Source organism: Cydia fagiglandana, chromosome 10 (assembly GCF_963556715.1).
Source record: "Cydia fagiglandana chromosome 10, ilCydFagi1.1, whole genome shotgun sequence".
NCBI lineage: Eukaryota > Metazoa > Arthropoda > Insecta > Lepidoptera > Tortricidae > Cydia > Cydia fagiglandana.
In genome coordinates, this window is record NC_085941.1 from 9,122,543 (window position 1) to 9,144,245 (window position 21,703).

Here is a 21,703-nt window from a genome sequence, read left to right on the forward strand (position 1 = left end):
TATCGATTGTCAATATCATTATTCGAAACCACGATTGTTTATTTGATTAGATAAATGTTTAACTATCATTAGGTTTCTCTTTCATTATTGATGTCTATTTAAGGATATGAGAAATGGTGGAACAGTTAGTTTCTTAACCTTTGACCTTTTGATTTTCCATATCTAAAAATGTCACGTAAGTACCTACACGTCAAAATCGATGAAAGGTGCTTGCACCTTGATATCTTGATATCAATGCGTAAACTCAACTTCTGTAATTCGTTTTTATAGCCTTAGAAAAAGACTACGCGATCTTGACGTATATTTTAATTGAAAACGCTTTTTAAAAATTAATTGTTATTACTAATGAAACTTACTACTTATGAAAGCAAAAATTAATTGTTATTACTAATGAAACTTACTACTTATGAAAGCAAAATAATGTAAATAGTCGTACATGATTAATCATGTATGATTATTTACATTATTCTCTTGCCCTTGTCCCATTCACTTGGGGTCGGCGCAGCATGTCTTTCTCTTCCACACCTCTCTGTCGCCCGTCATTTCATCATTCATTTGCGTTCGTTTCATATCATCTCTCACACAGTCCATCCACCTTTTCCTCGGTTTTCCTTTCCTCGTACTTCCCTCCACATTCATACGTAATACCTTTCTCGTCACATGACTTTCATCCCTCCGCATCACATGCCCGTACCACGCTAGGCGATGTGCCCTGACTTTTTCTGTTATGGGTGCAACTTTCAGGCTTCCTTTTATATACTCATTCCTTATCCTATCCATTCTCGTCACGCCACACATCCATCTCAACATTCTCATCTCCGCTATATGCAATCTCTTTTCATCCGTCACCTTTACGGCCCAGCACTCTGATCCATACATGACGAAAGGTCTTATGACTGATTTTACCCTTCAACCGAAAGGGGAAAAGGGGAAATGGGAAAGTGCCGTCCGTATTGAGCTTGTACTGTTTTCTTAATTCTATTCTTTTTGTTGTAACAACTTTATAGTTTTACTCACGCGTCACCGTAAAATTATAAAAAATATTTAAATTCGATTTATATAAATAATATATTATATTATTGTTGAATCACCACAACAAACGTGATCTACGTATAGGTATGTAAGTATAATGTTATTAGCACAATTTATTTTATGATTAAAACGGGTGTATTTTTTTATACTAGGTCGGTGGCAAACAAGCATACGTCCCTCCTGATGGTAAGTAGTCTCCATAGCTAGTACCCCAGTGTTAGTATCAAATCATTGAAACAAACAACGTTTGAGAACTTGGATAAAGTTCACCGATAAATGAGCGAAATTAATTGCATATTGGATATTAAATTCAATACGGTTCTCATGTTAAACTAACAAGGCCGCTTGAACATAAAAAACTGGCCAAGTTTGAGTCGCACTCGCGCACGAAGGGTTCCGTACCATTACGCAAAAACCAGCAAAAAAATCATCTGTGAAAATTTCAACTGTCTAGGTATTACGGTTCATGAGTTACAGCCTGGTGACAGACAGACGGACGGACGGACAGACGGACAGCGGAGTCTTAGTAATAGGGTCCCGTTTTTATCCTTTGGGTGCGGAACCCTAAAAAGGTGTAAAAGCCCATAATCGTTAAGTGTTCATAATTGGCTAAGCCACTTTGGGATTAAGCAAACATTCGTTTCACACATTTAAAGAAAATCACGGATGTACTTAAATTAGTCACCAAACTAATTGAAACAAAAGTGGGTTTAATTGAGTCAACACAACATTTAAAAACGTATTTCATTTCGTTCATTACATTCTCCATAAATGAAGAATGCGCTCCTTTTGTTCTTGTATATATAAACCATTCGAATTTATATTTTTGTAGGTTAAATAAAGCCACTAATTAAATAGCTTTCACTTGCTTAGCCGTTGTCACCAGTGATCTCACTACCTATACCTAATTAGAGTTAGTTAGGCTGACATACTCGTAGATTACAACGTTGTTGGTCTGTAGTATACTTATTTATTTAGTGGGTAAACACTATTAAATAGGCTGGGAATAAAAATTTGTAGATTGTAGACCGGCAATCAGAGTGTTGATATTTTTATACATTGTTAATTATAATATAGTTATTACAACCAAGATTTTGAAAACATTTAGCGTCAACCAAAAAGTGTAAAAAACATAATGAGGAGTTGTAAGAGAATGGCACACTATAAATAATGAAAAAGATATCTAGTTGCCGAAATATTGTCTAGGGGCCCACTGATTAACAGTCCGCCGGACGGTATAGGCCTGTCAGTTAGAACAAAATGTGGACAGTTTCGAAAAACTGACAGGCCGATACCGTCCGGTGGACTGTTAATCAGTGGGCCCCCTTAATACTGATGGTCTACTTTCGTCTAATTGTTTATAAGAAATGTTATTTTAATACATAATTAGAAAAAGAGTTTTATGCCGTTTTAAGGTTCCTTTTCCATCGTACTTATACTTCTTGAAATCATAATTATTCCTGCGGGTTAAAATGTTAAAATGGCCCTCGGTTTTATAGATTTATCTATCTCCGGTCATTTTCAAACGCAGGCCTATTTCAATAATCATCGGTCCCTATAGCCGCCTTTATTCAGGAGACTACTGCAACCTTCACCACACAAATTGTCGATCCACTTTGTGAAAGGGGCTCGGCCCCTTCTGCGTTCATCCTTTCTATGACCAATGTTTCATAATTTCTATGCTCGACAAGTTAATTTAAGATTATAGTCGTATAAACTCTCCTAATTTTAAGCAAGCCGCGACCGAGCCGGATCCCAAACGCCGCCCTTAATCCTTTATCTCTGCCCTTCGACCCGTTACCTTCACCGTTAATGATGCAGATCCGCAGTAACGGTCACGCCTTTTGGGGGACAATTAAAAAGTGACGCACACTAAACCATTCAGCGAATCGATGCATTGGTATACAGCACACTCGGGCAGGGTCATCTCGATTTACGATTCGCAACCCCATTACACGATTCAGTAAAGCTCTGACCCTCTTTCTTTGTGCTCTTTAACGCATTCATCTTATTCACAGTCAGCCAATTTGTTAAAAATAAATTTAAAATCCAATTATTGTTAGTAAGACAATTTGCATCAATGTACGAGTAGCTCATTGGCAATAAATCTCCACGTCCCGTTACATCGGTTGCATTGCATCACCCTTTCTAATCGGAAATTCTGAACGTGTTACCTTAAATTTAAAGCAGCTCACCAATGAATCACGGCCGAAACAAGGTATCGATAATCGAACTTTTTTCACGTGCCCCTGTACAAAGAAAGCACTTTTACTTTTTGCTTTCGTTTTTCCCACGGTACTGATTCGCTTGACTCACCTCTTTCGCTCGAATTTCATCGTGTGTTGGGACCCTTAATTATGACGTCATAACCGAAGCCTGCATCCCGAGTTCCTTTTTTCAAAATTCTTTTTATTTATAAACTGACAGAGCTCGTATTATCTCAAAGCAATCTTTTACATTGCCAGTTAGCCTAAAATAAGACATGGATATTTAGCTTTTGTGTTTGTTTATTGTTTTGTTTGAATAAATTTATACGCTCGGCCCAAAGCCTTGGCGCTAACGAGATGGTGTCGATAAAAGTAGAAGCTTAATGGCGGTGACACTTATTATTTAGCAGATTTGACTGCAGTTTAGTTGAGCAGGCTGAAATATATACAAGTTTATTTGCAAATTTCCGCGTTCTCAAATACGATTAACCAGCAAATTACCTACAATCATAACGCTGGCTAGGATTAAAATATTAAGTCTTCAACGGTCTAAATGTGGCGTTCTGTGTCATTCTGCCGTTCCTTTTCACATGGTACAATGGCGCCCAGGCAACGCGAACCAGCAGCCTGCCCATTGTGGCTCCTGGCGCAGCGTCGTAAAATGGTTATAAATAAGTATAACTGTCCGATGCAGTGAGAAGAAAGTGCAATCTCCGCTGCCTCGTAAACCGCAGCACAACTCAATGAACATAATTTCAATAAGTAGTAGCTGCTTATTGTGTCGGCCGGCAGACATGTTTCTGCTTGAGTCATTTTGGTGGACGATTTTTCATTTGTTCCTTGCCTCATTGTATTCTTAAATGTTTCTGTCCAGTAAGCGAGCGCCATTAAAATATCGATTTTGGAGTTTACCGCAGCTTCCATTCGCACGGTTTTACCAAGCAGCAAACGGAATTCCGGGACTTAATTTCGTATGAAAATTATGCTTTAGCGGTATTGCTGCATGAGTGGTTTAGAATTGTGATCGTGTATGATCGAAATATATTTTTCTAAAATAAAACCCCTATTTACGCCTTTTAACTACGAATCATAAAATGTTTAAACGAGTATAATAAAATATAGTAAACAATTTATAAACTTGAATTAAAGACGAACAAGTTGGTAGTAGTTAAATATAAGTAGTACTTACATAATCACAAATTGTACGTAATATCATTAAATTATTTATTTTATATACTTAACCCGGAACAGTAACAAATACAAACTGTAACAACAAAATTTTAATTCTTCATTTTTTTTTCAATATTGAACAGTATGTGACCCTGACCCATATTCGTTTGATACCCTTAACGCCATCTAGCGAGCTCAGTCGATAACAACATGGTCCGGGTTGCTAGATTAAAAATAATTTCGGTGCCTTCCTACAATTTTGGTTTTTTTAATCGCAGGTCGTTGTAAATTAAAATTGTCTTCAAATATTTTTTTTATTCGTCGGCGCGTTGTATTCAATATTATTCTAAGCAAACTAAATAGGAAAGAAAGCGTTTTTTTTTGTCAAGTCATGTGGTGTTCGGCCGAGCACCGTTCGGACTCTGGTAACCCCGTCGTTTGATCTGTCACCGATGGCTCGCCACGTAGCTAGCCGTTCTTTTTGGATTTGGAAGAGATCGTAGCAAGGTGGTTCGTTTCCTTTGCCCAGCGGCCTGGTGCTGTCTGATGGCTTCTACCTATATCGCGGTTTAAGCCGCCTAATCGTAAGTAGCTAGTCGATTCCTTAATTGTTTTGGATGGATTTGTTAGTGCAGTGCTGATTGTTTTTATATTATTGCAGCTCGTTGGATGTGAATCGTCCTGGAAATTGAAGCCCCGGGTGCATTGAAATTATGCAAGTCCTTTCCTACGCCCGCTTATTGTCTGCCCCGGGTAAGCAGCGACCTACTCGCAGTCCAGTATATTTATTCGATTCTGTGAATGTCTGTTCCGTTACTTAGTAGTTTTATAAATTTCAGGGTTTCAAGATTTACCGTCTTTATTACAAGTTTACGGGGTGGCCTCAAGATGCCAGCTTCTACAAGCCGAGCTACCCGTGGCAAGGAGCTGTGCCAGGCATTTCCATACTTCCACGCAGAGGTTCCTGGCCAACGTGGCGGTTGTATTGTTTACGGTCTTTCGAAGTTTTGGAGGTTAGATCGACCCTTTATTTAATATTTATTACTGAACCAGAGATGCTGGTTCTGGCGCCCTCATACCCTTAGTAACTTTGAAGTTTGTCCGTCAGTAGGCCGCTTCTACCAAAACATTAAAAAAAAAGAGTTCGCTATACCCATAACTGTTCCCTCAACACTTAAATAAGAGTCTGATGCTCATGTAATTTAGATAAGAGCTAGTTTACCTTAAGTTCCTGTCATTAAGGCCCTTAAGGCTCTCCGGGTTCATTTTGAAATTATTTAAATAAATGTTTTAATCATATTGTCTAGTTTCCTTAATTAATTAAGAAAATATTCCATATTAGTACCCCTAAATAATAGTCGTTTCAAAACATATAGCTAATAAATAGGATAACACAAATATTAAACATATAATTATTTTATTATAATTTGTACTTACCCTATTTGCTTTAATGCTGCGGTCAGGTTGTTTATCCAGTTTTATTGTCCATAAACTGGAGATTATTCCTCTATAAAATTAATGTAAATTTGCCCATGCACGTTGTGTAGAGAGCCCACTTCAGACGTTACAAAAGCCGGCTCCCCAGATTTCACAATCGTGAGTTATGGCCCTAAGTCGCATGATACGTCCTGAGTAATAGACTGGTTCCATTCAGCTTCTTAGATGGCTTGTTTGTGAGCTGACCTGACACGTGGGCGAGTATTTTGTGTTTCAGTTGCCAACGTTGAAACATTAGACACAAAGGACTGGCCGCACCGAACTTTGATGTAGCATAGTGACGTTTCTTGTGCCTTGTGTTTTCGTCATACTCGTAAACTTAACTGTGCTAAGAGGTAAATGGACAAACGCGCGACAGTTTCTCCATTTTTCTTCTCTGGATACATTAAAAGAAATAACTTAATAATATTTATTACAGCAGCCGCTTCAATTTTTATTTATTTTTCAATGATTATAAATTTAGGTATAATAATTTAAGTAGGAGGCTCCAAAAATGTCTATGTAATTTCTTATTTTCCTTCGGTTAAAATACATCAAATTGTGTTAATTATTTTCCATAAAATGGAAATGGAATTATTTTTCATATTTTGGAAATAGGGGACTACTTTTATACGGAGAGGCGGTCATCCACCATCTCCTCTTAACGGCACGTCAGCGTTTTGATAAAATCCAGTGTACTTATTCATTAAATCTTCGGCATAGGTTATATTAGGTGTTGACAGGTACCCACCCATTTTTAGGACCCATTTGTGAGGATTATGAGTAGGTACAGGGTACAGGTACTGCAAAAAAAAGAAATTATTACATGTAAATGTCTATTAACTCGGTTATGCACAAACATTTGAAAAATCCTTTATCGTTATAGAGCCTAGCCAAGATGACAATCGTAGATCCACGAACTCCAAAAACAAATCTATACATATAATAAAGCTGTAGAGGGTAGAAAGTCTGTACATGGAAGATATTTGAAAAAAAGTTGGCTGGGGATACTTAGAATCGATAACAGAACACGTTCCAACAGTTTTTAGAAATTTTGTCTGTTTGTCTGTTTATCTGTTTATCTGTTTATCTGTTTGTCTGTTTATTTGAACGCGCATCACGTGAAAACGGCTGAACGGATTTTGATGCAAACTTTACTAATATGTCGAGAAAATCTCCGGCCAGGTTATAGGCTATAAAAATTCAACCCTTAAAAGGGGGGGTAGCCACAACACTCGCTTGATTTAAGTTTGCCCCTGAATCTTATGGCGCTACTTAGGAAGGAGAGGCAAACTTTTTTCAAATATGTGCTACCACTATTGAGTACCCTGGTAAACTAACAGGTGGCGCTGAATTTAATACGTAGTGACATGAATAGCCACCGAGGAAGGTTTTTGCCAAATTAGATTTAGATGAGGGGGTACGGACATCAACAAATTAAATTGAATAATTATGTCGATTTAATAATATACAACAAAATTAAACGACAGTAAATTAATTACCCCTCATTGCACAGTGACATCTTTTTCACGACAACCCAAAAAAGAGAGAGAGAGAGAGTGTGTATTGTGTTTTCAGCGTTCGTGTTTGTATGTAGGTATATATTTATTTATCTGGGTTTCACTCTCTCTCACTCTTTTGCGGTTCGACGTTAGGTCTTATGCGAGGCCTTCTGCCTTACGGCAAAGTTGATCTTCTGCCTTAATTACACTTGGGCGTGGATCCAAGCTTTCCTCTTTCGCAGCTGGGCCTACTGCCTTGCTCACACTTCGCCAATTCAAGCTCTGCTTTATTGCATCTTTTATGCATGAAAACAACCTCGCTGAAACCCTTAAATATCGAGCCCTATGTGAAGCTAGGCTGATAGAAAACTGTCCCATCCCTTCTTTGTATGAAATCCTGGATTCGCGCCTGGTTGGGACTAAAAATAAAATTGCGTTTTTTATATCGAAAAATTTTCGCGCTCGCTTCGCTCGCGTTTTTTATTACTTTCTGAGGTATGATAAAGGTGACATTCGGGTGGCGACTGCAGCAGCATTACTCTGTTGCAACGTTACTGTCAATTTTCGTCATAAAATGATGTGACCGAGTTCCATACTAAAAGTAAAAATGTACAACTGTCTATCATATTGCGTTTTTATATCGAAAAATTTTCGCGCTCGCTTCGCTCGCGTTTTCAATCACTTTCTAAGATATGATAAAGGTGACGTTCGGGTGGCGACTGCAGCAGCATTACTCTGTTACAACGTTACTGCTGCAGCACTGTCAATTTTCGTGATAAAATGATGTGATTGATTTCCATACTAAAAGTAAAAATGTACAATCGTCTATCAAATTGCGTTTTTAGGGTTCCGTAGCCAAATGGCAAAAAACGGAACCCTTATAGATTCGTCATGTCTGTCTGTCTGTCTGTCTGTCCGTCCGTATGTCACAGCCACTTTGTTCCGAAACTATAAGCACTATACTGTTGAAACTTGGCAAGTAGATGTATTCTGTGAACCGCATTAAGATTTTCATACAAAAATAGAAAAAAAACAATAAATTTTTAGGGTTCCCCATACATAGAACTGAAACTCAAAAAAATTTTTTTCATCAAACCCATACGTGTGGGGTATCTATGGATAGGTCTTCAAAAATGATATTGAGGTTTCTAATATCATTTTCTTCTAAACTGAATAGTTTGCGCGAGAGACACTTCCAAAGTTGTAAAATGTGTGTCCCCCCCCCCTGTAACTTCTAAAATAAGAGTATGATAAAACTAAAAAAAATATATGATGTACATTACCATGCAAACTTCCACCGAAAATTGGTTTGAACAAGATTTGGTAAGTAGTTTTTTTTTAATACGTCATAAACCGTAAACCGCAATTTTATTGTGTTACTTGCTGTTACGGAACCCTTCATGGGCGAGTCCGACTCGCACTTGGCCGCTTTTTATATCCAAAAATTTTCGCGCTCGCTTCGCTCGCGTTTACAATTACATTCTAACCTAAGATATGATAAAGGTGACATTCGGGTGGCGACTGCAGCAGCATTAGGTACTCTGTTGCAACAATACTGCTGCGGCACTGTCAATTTTCGAGATAAAATTATGTAACTGATTTCCATTCTCAGCTGTAATGCGGCAATGAACTTCACTCAATTTACCAAAAAAAATTATGTAATCTTAATGACCCTAGGGAGAGGGGGCACCATGGTCTAGAAATGCTTAGGGCATCAAAATATCTTAATCCGGCACTCCTTCGGACTTAACCCGACGTACGTACTGTACGCGTTCCAAAGCCGGGCGCCTTCGGCGCCCTCATACTAAAAGAATCTGGCGTAACCCGACAACGTGGCGCGCTGCACGCGGTCCAAAGCCAGGCGACTTCGACTTTGTCATACTAAAAGAGACGTACGTGACACGCTGTATGGTTACCAAAGCCGGGCGCCTTCGGCGCCCTCATACTAAAAGTCAGGCGTAGACCGACGTACGTGACACGCTGTACGCATTCCAAAAACGGACGCCTCCGACGCCCTCATACTCAGAGCATCGGGCGTAACGTACACGTTTCAAAGCTGGGCGTCTTCGGCGCCCTCATACTAAAAGAGTCGGGCGTAGACCAACGTACGTGACACGCTGTACGCTTGCAAAGTTGGGCGCCGAAGGCACCCTCATACTCAAAGCGTCGGGCTACGCCCGACGCACGTAACACGCTGTACGCGTTCCAAAGCCGGGCGCCTTTAGCGCCCTCATACTAAAAGTGTCGGGCGTAGCCCGACGAACGCGTTCCAAAGCCGGGCGCCTCCCTCATACTCAAAGCGTCGGGCGTAACCCGACGTGCGTGACACGCTGTACGCTTGCCAAAGTTGGGAGCCGAAGGCACCCTCATACTCAAAGCATCGGGCTAAGCCCGACGCACGTGGCGCGCTGAATGCGGTCCAAAGCTAGGCGACTTCGACTTTCTCATACTAAAAGAGTCGGGCGTAGTCGGACTACTACAAATCGCGCTCTAAAAAGTATGAAACAATAAGATAGAATTATTTTAAGAAATTATCATGCAGGAAATTATAAATGTTATAATTTTTTGAATAAAAAAATACAGCGTAATGTAATTTACTATTTTTTATATATTTAGCAGCTTACTGATACAAACCGAATTCCACGCGGGCGGAGCCGCGGGCACAGCTAGTATTATTATATGTAGGTACTTATGGAGATGACAGATGCTATGAAAAGTCTTTAATTAAGATTTTTAGTTTAAAATAATAATTCCTTCCAATAATAACATTAGATAACGATAGAAATGAATAAAAATAATATTTTAATATACTCGTATTTGCAGGAAATATTTGGAAGAATAATGCTATAGACAAAGAGAAATGGAAAAAGATGGAGGAGGCTTTTACCCTTAAGAGATCACACATCGTGAAGATATAACAAAAGAAAAGTCAATTTTAAAACGGATGTGTGAGAAATAAAGCTTATATAATAATATAAATATTATAATTACCTATTTAAACTTCGATCGGAGTTATTACCACACCACATTAAAGTGTTTATATCTGCATCGAGATCGAATCTAGAAGAGTGTGAATTAAATTTTACAGCGTATAATGTTACATATAGTACTATCACAACAATACCAGTGGGATCAGAAGAATATAGACCTTTTGTAGGCTACTTAAGGACTGTCACTTAAGCCTTTTTTTGCGAATCCTTGATTTCGCGCCGGCGCGAAGTTTGTCTCTTTATAAACACAGATTTTGTTACCCGCTGTAAAAGTTTATACCTTTATGTGATTTTATTATTTTATAAGTTGAAAGGTAGGTCTTTGTGCGCTTTGTTCCCAGTGATAGTGGTGGTCCTTTAGGTTGGTTCTTTTTTGCACCGGCGTCGTTCTATTTAGGTATGCTTTAAATCTTACTGGACGAACTTTATTTGCAAACATTAAGGTTTTCTTGCCTAAGTGTTAAGTCGGTATCGATGTTTTAACGAATAAAAAACAAGAAGTATGTGATGAGGTTGTGCCTACTGGGGATACTCGGAAGAATTAACTGAGGCATACATATACTATTGGTTAGTGTTTATGTAGTTAAATAATGAATATTATTAGTATTCGTAAGTAATTTGAACTATAACTCTGAGTAGTAATGTACAACAATGTGCAGAAATAATTATAAATGTAACTAAACAAGAATTAATCTTGAACTTACTTATGTTTTTAATAATTATTGCAACAACAATTTTTTTTACAGACCACGTACGTGTAGATAATATATTATTTTCTAAAAGGTATTGTACCTCGCGTTATACGTATTGTGCGTCGCGTAAAACAATCGCGTTTCATGTGCCCAAGTGGAGTAAACCGTCGTTACACGTCGGTCGCCTGTTTTAATGGTCTCATGCTCCGCAATAAAAACGATATGTATCGCGTATATTGTAGCAAAGCGGTGAGTAATCGAACATTGTTTATTACCCTTCCGAATAGCTATATATTGGTATGTTGGTTTCCCACCTACGTGACGTGATATAAAAAATATCGTGAAATGATAATCCTTGAGTAATATATATAAATAAATCTAACACGCCCAGTAACATTTGGAGTCTACCAAAATTTACGACATTTATACACATATATATCTTGCTTCATTAAAAATGCAGCATGTCTAGATAATGCACGGTGCACACAGCATAGTTCAAGAGATCCACGTGTGGCGATACCAGCCGTAACCCTTTGTTTACTACCATGAGAATACATGTTAACTGGCTTGTATTTTGTGAGTATGTAAATATGCTATGATTTATGGAGGCAGCGGAGTCGCGAATAAACGATAACCGAAGGTGTGTCAACCTGCCACCTTTAAACCAACGCCAACATAATGTCAAGCTGTTTAGCAAAAAATAGATAGGTACATATATATTTTTTATTGTGCTGTGTTTTTTTTACTGGTGGCTATGTGAGCTGTAGACCTCGCTTTAAGATTCATAAGCTTAAAAAAGTAAAAACAAAAAATACTTAAGTACTTCTTTGAATCATTATCACAGCGTACTTGCAACATGTGCTCTTAAATGACATTTTATATGTGCCATTTGTGGCAATTAAGTCCTTTGTGCCAATTTACACCATTTTGAACATTTTCAAAAAAAACGAAACGACAGAAAAAAATCGATTTAACTACTGAACTTGCTTACAAAATTTTACGAGTATCGGTTGAGACCTGTGTAGTGGAGAACATCCGGACAAACGAAAGCAGTTTGCCCGAGTCAAAACAGAGACCTTCGCTAACGCTTCGGACAATTAATACATTTAAATTAACGAGGGTTGAACGGAATGTTTTTAGAATATTAAGTTTTTTTAATTTAATTAATTTAGCTTTAGCTCACGGCACTTTCCAGAAAAGTACCTTACTCCTATTTTGGGCAGAATATTATGACTACCTACCTATATTTACTTTCAAATAGTAGGTCATATTACAATCTAAACGATAAATAAATAAATTTAAGTATAAATTCATTAAACAACTAATGACAAATAGTATCGAGACACGGGAGACAAATTAACTTGATGTTTTAATTAAAATATTCAATTATCGTCTTATTGATAAGTATAATTTATTATCCTTATACATTTTAAATATGTAATATCTTTGAGTCCGCCTGGTAATAGAGAAAATTTGTTTAGTACGTACATTAATCAAAATGCAAGTTTATAAATAAGACATTATTTCTTTGATAGAAGATGCATTTCATAGTTAGTCTGTAACATTTTCTTTTTATGTCCCTTTGTGACTTAATATAATTTGATATTTTAAGTGATTGACTGACACTCAAGCAAACATGTAAAAATACCTGCTTTTCACGTGCTTACCCTAATAAAAAAGATGATAGTGAAACGCGAATAAATTGTATACATTATACATACAATTATCATATTTGAGTTGTTCGTTGGTAAATTTTCCGCCTATCCTTTTGAATATTTTGATGTCCGTAATACATAACTCCCATTTAAGTGCCCGGCATAATAACAATTTTACGTCTACTTAGTTAGGATAATGTGTCTATGGGCTCGATTCGGATTTTGAAATAGACATCTATTAGATATCTTTTAGACATCACTAAGATACGATAACGATATGTTTAAGATCTAACCTGTCAAATTTGACATTTGCGCGATTCTGGAGATACTCTTGAACGATTTCCACAGGATATGACTTAGAGATCCAATTCACATCTAATACATATCTTACGCTATCTAACGTAAAAGTGACATTGGTTGCCCGAATTGCAAGAAGAGAACTAGTTGATATCTAAACTATAACGTATCTAGAATGGATCTTGTACGTGTCGTCTCTTGTGAATATATTGAAGTTCGAATACGGCAGTATATTGCCTTTTAGTATGAATGAAGTGGAACCGGAAGGGATACGGGCGTGGGTGGTATCCGGCGCCCACAGTACTAACGTCACTAGAAATTCTAGATCTAGCCTGCAGACTGCCTGCATAGACGGGATCGAGTATATGGAATGGAATTTTTATTTATTAGACTGGACTAACTTCGTTAAACCTACTTTCTCAGCTTTATGAAACTTTTTTAATAGTCTACAGGGTGAAATGCGTAAATACGATAAAATAGTGGGGTAAAAAAATTTACAAAGTATTTTGGGCCATCCTGTAAAATTTGTGAGACAAATACTGCCACTGCTTAATCACTTAATGGATGAGCTTTAAGTTTGTAAATTAAACTAACTAGTAGTTCGCCCCGAACTGAGAACTCGCAGTTAACCAAAAATTATTATAGAGCGATTGACTTTGTTGCACCTACTTAGGTACTCGTATAGTGCGACATAAAATATAGTTGGTCAAGCAAATGTCGTTAGTAGAAAAAGACGCGAAATTCAAATTTTCCATGGGACGATATTCCTTCGCGCCTACGGTTTTCAAATTTGCCGCCTTTTTCTACTGACAAGATCTGCTTGACCAACTATAGTAGAAAATAAATGAGGGCACCACTTTCTACGTAACTGTCACATTTTTGACGTAAAATGCACGTAAAATGCTTTATACATGGCAACAATTTAGTATGGACATTTTTGAGTTCCATTTAATTTAATTTTTACTATTTTATTATGTCGCATTATAGGCGGCAATGGATTGAATGGATCAAAAATCGCCTGGATTTATTGCAAGGTCTGTGGAACCATTGACTGATAGATTTAAGCAGAGTAGTATGTACTCGTAAAATATATAGAACAAAGAGAGCCCTCTCGTGGAACTTTTTTGCATCCATTTTGAAGTGCCATCTGTAATTCTTAACCAGAAATATCAACGTCAAATCAGGGGGGGGCATAAATAGCGTCTAAGTATGTTGCGAACGTAAAACCTTTGACTTTGAAGAAAGGCTTCAGGATATTTACTAATACACGAAAACAGATCAGGTACTTTTAATTTGACTGTTGATGTAAATAAATTACCTATCATACACGGCTGGAATAACACACAATTACACGCAGCAGGTTGTGAATCTACCCGCCAAATATTTTTAAAAATTTTTTGGTAATAAAGTTCTCAGCAACTGCGATGGCGTATGAAAACTTTGTTTCTTTTGACATTGTAAAACTGAAAGTATTTTTATTTATCTGAATTATGTCGTAGTACATACAGACAATCAATGGGTGTTATAATATTTTGAGTTTTATTTGACAAAGTTGATTTTTTGTGACAATCGCCTCCATGGCAACGATGGCCATAAATAATCTGTTCAACAGATGTTTTTTTGTCTGATCCATGCCCTGGACACAAGACTTTTAAGCCGTTCTGACGAAATAAAGTGAAGCCATATTTAAAAAAAAGTTAAGCGTTAAGTAATATAGATGTCGCTATTTTTTCGAATAAAGTGCTTTATATACGACTGTCCCTCCCCTAGATTTAAGTCATCATAGAAATCATAGAGGTTAAAAAAACCTGTATTTTTGCCAAGCCGAAATATTTCCTGTCAAATGTCAAATACGTATATTATGTTTATATTATTTTCTTTTTATCTTGCTAATTATTTCAAATAGGTAAATTAAAAATCGATATTATAAAAGTGCAAACCGACCACTTTCATTTGATACTAAATTCGACCACGTTTTTTGCAAATAAAATGACCAGAATAGCAAGACCTCTCAAAAACAGCATTTTGGCCTTTTAAGCTCTTCTACCTCAATAATCCCTTGATCGAGCCTGCTCATAATTTAATGACTAAAATATAATGCCTTCAACTACACGTTTACCCAATTTCATTTAAATTAGAACAAATTTACTTAAGTTCTTGAGTGTCAAACTATCTTCTGACAGTTCAGCTTAAAAACATCGAAATGCCGGGACGTGCCGCTAGCCAGCCGCGTGATCCAACTCGAATGTAAGAACTTCGCTTCGCTTCGCTCACTCGTTCGATTAAAAAATTAGTTAAATTTAAAAACAATAAAAAAAAACTACTGTACGGTGAATAACCTATGTTTTATTCTTCTTTTTTGCTACGAGACATGCGTCAATCGTGTTATTCATAAGCCAAGGATTCTCGCGCGTTGAGATCTTTCGTAGCGTACCCTACTACCAAACGTATCTAACACCTAAATTGTTGCCAAAAATATAGTATACCATATTATATAACTGTCATTCTGCATATTCCCTTAGGACATCTTTTTTACCTGGTAACATGAATGAGGAATCCACTGAAATGTACACTTTTACTACAAATTCACCCATGGATATACTCGTAAACATTCTGCGCTAGCCCGGCACGGCAAGAGCGTCCGGTGTGATAATAAAAGAATCTGTTAAGATTCTCGAGCGCCAAAAATAAATTACATTTTGATGTGAAAATTATGTCATTTCGTTATCATTCGACCGTACGTCTTGCTCCTTACGAGCGAAATGCGCGCGCGAATGATAACAAAATATCACTTTGATATCAAATTGAAAATTCGATTTTACCTATAAGAAGTCCTACTCAACTCTATCTTAACTCAAACACACGTTTAGCTAAATGTAGGTCCATTCAGTTGTGTCACACAGACGCCGTAATATTTCATGTGTGTCGCTTCTGCTATCGGGACGCCGTCGCTTGTGAGCAATTACATAGAGCAAATCCCACCGCACCACCTGTTCTCACATTGATATCGTTAATAATTCCCTTTAACAAATAGATAATACACCAGAAATTAAATTTTAAAGCCAACTGATAAGGTTCATTTTTCAGTGCACTGACTATCTTTGCTCAAAAACACTCTAGTTTGATCCCTATATTTTTATAAGTAAGGTTGATTTTGCCATGATAAAAGATTATTGATTAAGGATAGCATCCCACGCGCTTTCATTCATAGAAAATGCGTAGCTTTGTTTTGTAATGAAATTGTTGGTTTATTTCTTGAAAAGAGTATCGGTAGTCGGAGCGGGGTGGTCCATTGACTATGAGGTGATCTGATACGGCTAATACATACATTTACAGTTGTGTAACAATAGGGAAAGTTGGAAATCGTGTCATTTACAAAGTGGCAGCCTAAACACTTTTATAATCCACTGGTTTAATATAAAAGAAAGTACCGGACAGTCACATTTCTGCCTAAAATAATTATGATGAAACATGTCATAAAACAACCGATTTGTTTATTAGTATTATACCTATTTAAAATATTTTGACCTGATATATTAGCATGATGTGATCCAATAAATATTATTACATATTTAAGTTATAAATAGTTTCCGAAGGAAATTTTTTTTATACAATTTATTTCACTTACTTAATCCGTTGGCTCAGCGCCCCAAAATGAGACTTGCGGCTCGATTCGGGAAATGAATTAGACATCTACTAGATATGAAATAGTAAAGATAATTATTTTTACTATATCGTATCTAGTTAATCTTTATTTCATTTCCCAAATCGCGCCGTTGGCCTCCGACACAAGACAGCGCCACTTTTCTCGGTCCTATGCTACCTTTCGTCTATTGCTGACTCGAAGTTCGCGGTTCGCGCAGATCCGCCTCTACATGTCGCACCAGCAATACCACACACATCACCATCACATAAAAAAAAGACAGATGATTGCACTTCAAGCATTTCATTCATGCTAAAATACAAACCCAAGTACAGTCAGCCAAGAAAGTGGTCTACCACTTTTCTAGATCATCTGATTGATAGAGTCGAAAAGTGGTAGACCACTTTCTTGGCTGACCGTACCTACGTTGGAGTTGTCCACATTACTTTTGTATTAACGATTACGTAACAAAACATCAAGTATGTAAATATAGTTAAGGGCTTTTAAAATTGTTTAAACAATTAATGTTCCGTTAGAGCCAGCAAATTAGGGGCCTGTGGAGTACCCTGGGGTTCTGTACCCGGGCTGCATTCTAATTTGGTTACATAAACTTGAAACAAAAGCTCGAGTGTTAGAGACGTCTAATGTATGGAATGGACATTACTTTTTTTAAAAGGACTTTTATACTTAGGTACATTCATTTCTCTATCTTTTTCTTTACGAATGCGACTTATTAAATAAACTTACTTAATGCTAACAATTAATTAATTAATTACACAAAATGGAAAATGAAAGTATCTATTAATCGAATATTTATTGATTGCGCTATTAACTGTGTGTATTTAAAAAAAAAATCATTTACTTCTCTTTTTATTTATCAAATATATATATTATTAAATTTAAATTTATATATATCATGGCAGTTCCAGGAAGATTATTTTTATTAAATTTTATTGCATATTTTTACGAGTTTTATTGCTTTTAATACGCCCTCGCCTCGTACAATAATAACTATTCAGTTGTTTCGTTTCCAGTAGTAGCGGAATCTGTGTGTCCTTCCTACGCAAAGGGTCCTCATAATGTTCCCGTTTAATTCTACATTTTCAAGTACAAAGAGCTTAAAAGCACCCATTATATGTTGACACCTATGTTGTAAAAGATTAAATATAACTTGCGGTCATTCCTTGGTTGGTATTTTACACAATTTCTTCTTGAGACGTAATCTTTAGCTCAGAGACGTTATCTAACGTGAGAATTATTGCTATCTAAAATATCTGCGCGAGAAATGAGATAAATGCGAGATTCAGTTAATAAAATTCAAACGACTATATTGATAATGCTACTCCACATCGGCACCCCTCACACACACTTGTTTATGTACAGCCATCAGATATATCGGAGCGGCCAAGGTGTTCACAATATCTGAACTCGCACTCTAACGCCCTGACAATAGAGGCGTGTTCAGATATTTGTGAGCACCTTGGCCGCTCCGATATATCTGATGGCGACTGTACGTACCTATATATATAGGTACCTATTTAATTCGTTTGATTGTTAGAAAATACCACGCAAGGTATAGGATCTCCAAATTTTAATCGTGTATTTTTTAAAGATTTCACTATTTTTAAGGATTTCTCCAGCTCAACTGATCCAACCAATAGTTAAATTGACGACAATGAAGTTGAAGGTTTTAAACGTAAACACAGGTCAATTCGAATGAACACTGACATCAAACCGATATTGGAAGCATATCAGTTAGCTGTTATTGATCTCCCTGTTTCTCTCTATCCTATAGCATAGAATGATAGCGGCAATATAGATGTTTTTAAAAGGTAAAACAACAATATACGGCCCGATTCGAACTTTAAGATAACGTCAGTTAATAGATCTAGATCAAATTTGATGTTTCTTCAAACAAAAATGTCACTTTTTCTCCATATCGTTTCTAGATCTATTAATTAACGTATCTTAATGTTCGAATCGAGCATATAGTAACGGGTATTCATATAACATTCCGTCCGTTAAAATAGTGCAAATATTTTTTATTTTTTTCTGTATTTATATATATTGAAGAACTTTGCGTACTAGATTTGATACATTTCGGAGACAAGTTGGGCCATCCTGAAAGTTTCTGGACTCTGATATATGAGAAAACTTATTTTTTCTAAGTGGCCAGTCCAGAAATTTTCAGTATGACCTAAGTATTACTTAAATGAAGGTAACGTGTATGATTTGTAAGTTTACACGTGGATAGTTAAACTTGGAATGCTAAAAATGTATTGCAAATTATGGAACTGTCCATATTATCATATGCCCATAACTCTATCGATGTACATAACGTCTTTTATCGCTATTTTGGAATGCTAAAAAAGTATTTCAATTATGAAATGTGCCATATTATCATAGGGAAATAACTCTATCGATGTACGTAATTTTATTATTACAATTTTGTTTTAATTACGTTGTTATTTCTTCGAATGCATTTGAACTATGTAGAATAATATAACCATGAACTGAATGATACGGATAAAATACACTATATATAGTTTATAAAAATAATAATTCAATTAGTTTGTGTGTTTGTTTAAACAAAAATATTATGATAGGTAACTAAAAAATAAGTTCAAAAACTAAAACCCGACTACTGCAAATCGCGCTCTAAAAAGTATGAAACAAGATAGAATTCTTATCTGAAATTATTAAACAGGAAATATTATTAATGTTATAATTTTTTAAATAAAAAATACAACGTAATATAATTTACTTCATTTTTATATATTTACAGAGATATTCAAAGGATCTCCGTGGTCGTATGCCACGATTATAAACTTTAAAGCAAAGTGGCATACGACCACATTTATCCTCTGAATCTCTGTAATTTTTTTCTTGTATGAGTGTCTTGTCTAAGTGACAGCGTGATTAAACGGTGTCCGTCACTTTCTATCTCACGGTGTTAAAAAGTGACAGTTATTTTATCACGTGGATAAAGATGGATAAAGCCATCCATAATAAGCTGGCTGGTTTGAGTAGGTATTGTTAAAAACTAGTTAGCGCAACCAAAGCTGTGTTGCGATGCTATAAAAGTAAGTATTCAACATATTCCACTATCTTTATGATATATTTTCACGTTAATTTTTTTAAATATGTCTATGTATTGCGTGCCTCAAATAACATAATCTAGTGTTAAGTTTATAAGCACCTCATGCATTGACCATTTCACATAATTAATGTAAGACAAAAGATGGCACTTTCGATCGCAACATTATTATTATATGTTGCCGCATTGACAACGGCAAAGAATTCTATTCATCCACTCTCGGATGAATTCATATCTCTGATCAATTCCAAGCAAAGTACTTGGAAAGCTGGCCGAAACTTTCCTGTGGACACTTCTCTCACTTACATCAAAGGATTAATGGGGCTACTCAAGGGTTCATCAGTATCCAAGCTCCCCTTCCAAATTCACGAAGATGACCTGATTGTCAATTTACCCGAATACTTTGACCCAAGAGACAAATGGCCTAGTTGCCCAAGTTTGAATGAAATCAGAGACCAGGGGTCGTGTGGCAGCGGCTGGGCTCACGGGGCTACTGAAGTCATGACCGATCGAGTTTGTATTTACTCCAATGGAACAAAACATTTCGAATTCTCTGCTCAGGATCTGATAAGTTGTTACCACGACGGCAATTGCGATGGCGGCCGAATTGACGAGCCTTGGCTATTCTGGAAAGGGGTAGGTATTGTATCAGGAGGACCTTATAATTCATCTCAGGGATGTAGGCCTTACGAGATTCCTCCTTGTGAACGTAATGTGGACGGAAATAGGCCCAAATGCAATGAATCTAGTGAAACACCAGACTGTGTAAAAAAATGTAGAGCTGGGTATAATATAGAGTATAATCAAGACAAGCACTACGGTAAATTTGTTTATAAGATCAAAGGAGAAGATCAGATTAGAGCTGAATTGTATAAGTACGGTCCAGTCGAGACTGGTTTTGTAGTATATGATGATTTCGTTCATTACAAAAGCGGGGTGTATTCGCACACTTCAGGAGAATATCTTGGTGATCACGCTGTTAAAATATTGGGGTGGGGAGTTGAAAACGGCAATAAGTACTGGTTGTGTGCCAACTCATGGAACAGTGACTGGGGTGATAAAGGTTTCTTCAAAATTCTGCGAGGTGAAAACCACTGTGACATTGAAGGCGTAGCTTTAGCTGGAGAACCTGATTTACGAGGGCTTTAAATAATAAAATACAAACCAACTTCTCCTTTCAGTTAATATGTTTAAATAATATACATGTTATTATCTCTTGGTCAAATAAAGCCACGTGTGATTATCCTATAAAAAGGTTTCTATTTTTTTATGATTTGACAATACAAGTCTGGGGACTGTTCATATTTTTGATTTCAATGCGCTCGATTTTTTTTATAGGACTATTGGACGATACACTCAATTTGCGATTCATTTAGATACCAAAAATATTTACATTACATACACTATTTTTATTAGATTTTGAACAGAGTAGCATGGCGGTCTTTGGTGTCGGAGGCCAAGATCCACTTCGTGTCGTTGCGCCACAGCAGTAAGTAAGTGAGATACACGGCCTTATCTTGCTATAGTGTAAAAATGTTTTCGGTGAATTGTTTCCACCGCGATTTTTACTTCTTCTTCTTCTTCCTGGCGTTATCCCGGCATTTTGCCACGGCTCATGGGAGCCTGGGGTCCGCTTGACAACTAATCCCATGATTTGACGTAGGCACTAGTTTTTACGAAAGCGACTGCCATCTGACCTTCCAACCCAGAGGGGAAACTAGGCCTTATTGGGATTAGTCCGGTTCCCTCACGATGTTTTCCTTCACCGAAAAGCGACTGGCAAATATCAAATGATATTTCGTACATAAGTTCCGAAAAACTCATTAGTACGAGCCGGGGTTTGAACCCGCGACCTCCGGATTGAAAGTCGCACGCTCTTACCGCTAGGCCACCAGCGCTTGTTCCACCGTGATTTTTACTAATATCCCTTTTATTCTTTATT

At 36.8% G+C, this 21,703-nt stretch overlaps 1 protein-coding gene across 1 annotated transcript; it reads left to right on the top strand.

The window, feature by feature from the left end:
* Positions 1–19,870: 19,870 nt before the first annotated feature.
* Positions 19,871–20,920, top strand: LOC134667834 (cathepsin B-like). Its single transcript, XM_063525217.1, has one exon. It carries the CDS (start codon positions 19,906–19,908, stop codon positions 20,908–20,910), a length of 1,005 nt encoding a protein of 334 aa, XP_063381287.1. The 5' UTR covers positions 19,871–19,905; the 3' UTR covers positions 20,911–20,920.
* The last annotated feature ends 783 nt before the right edge of the window (positions 20,921–21,703 follow it).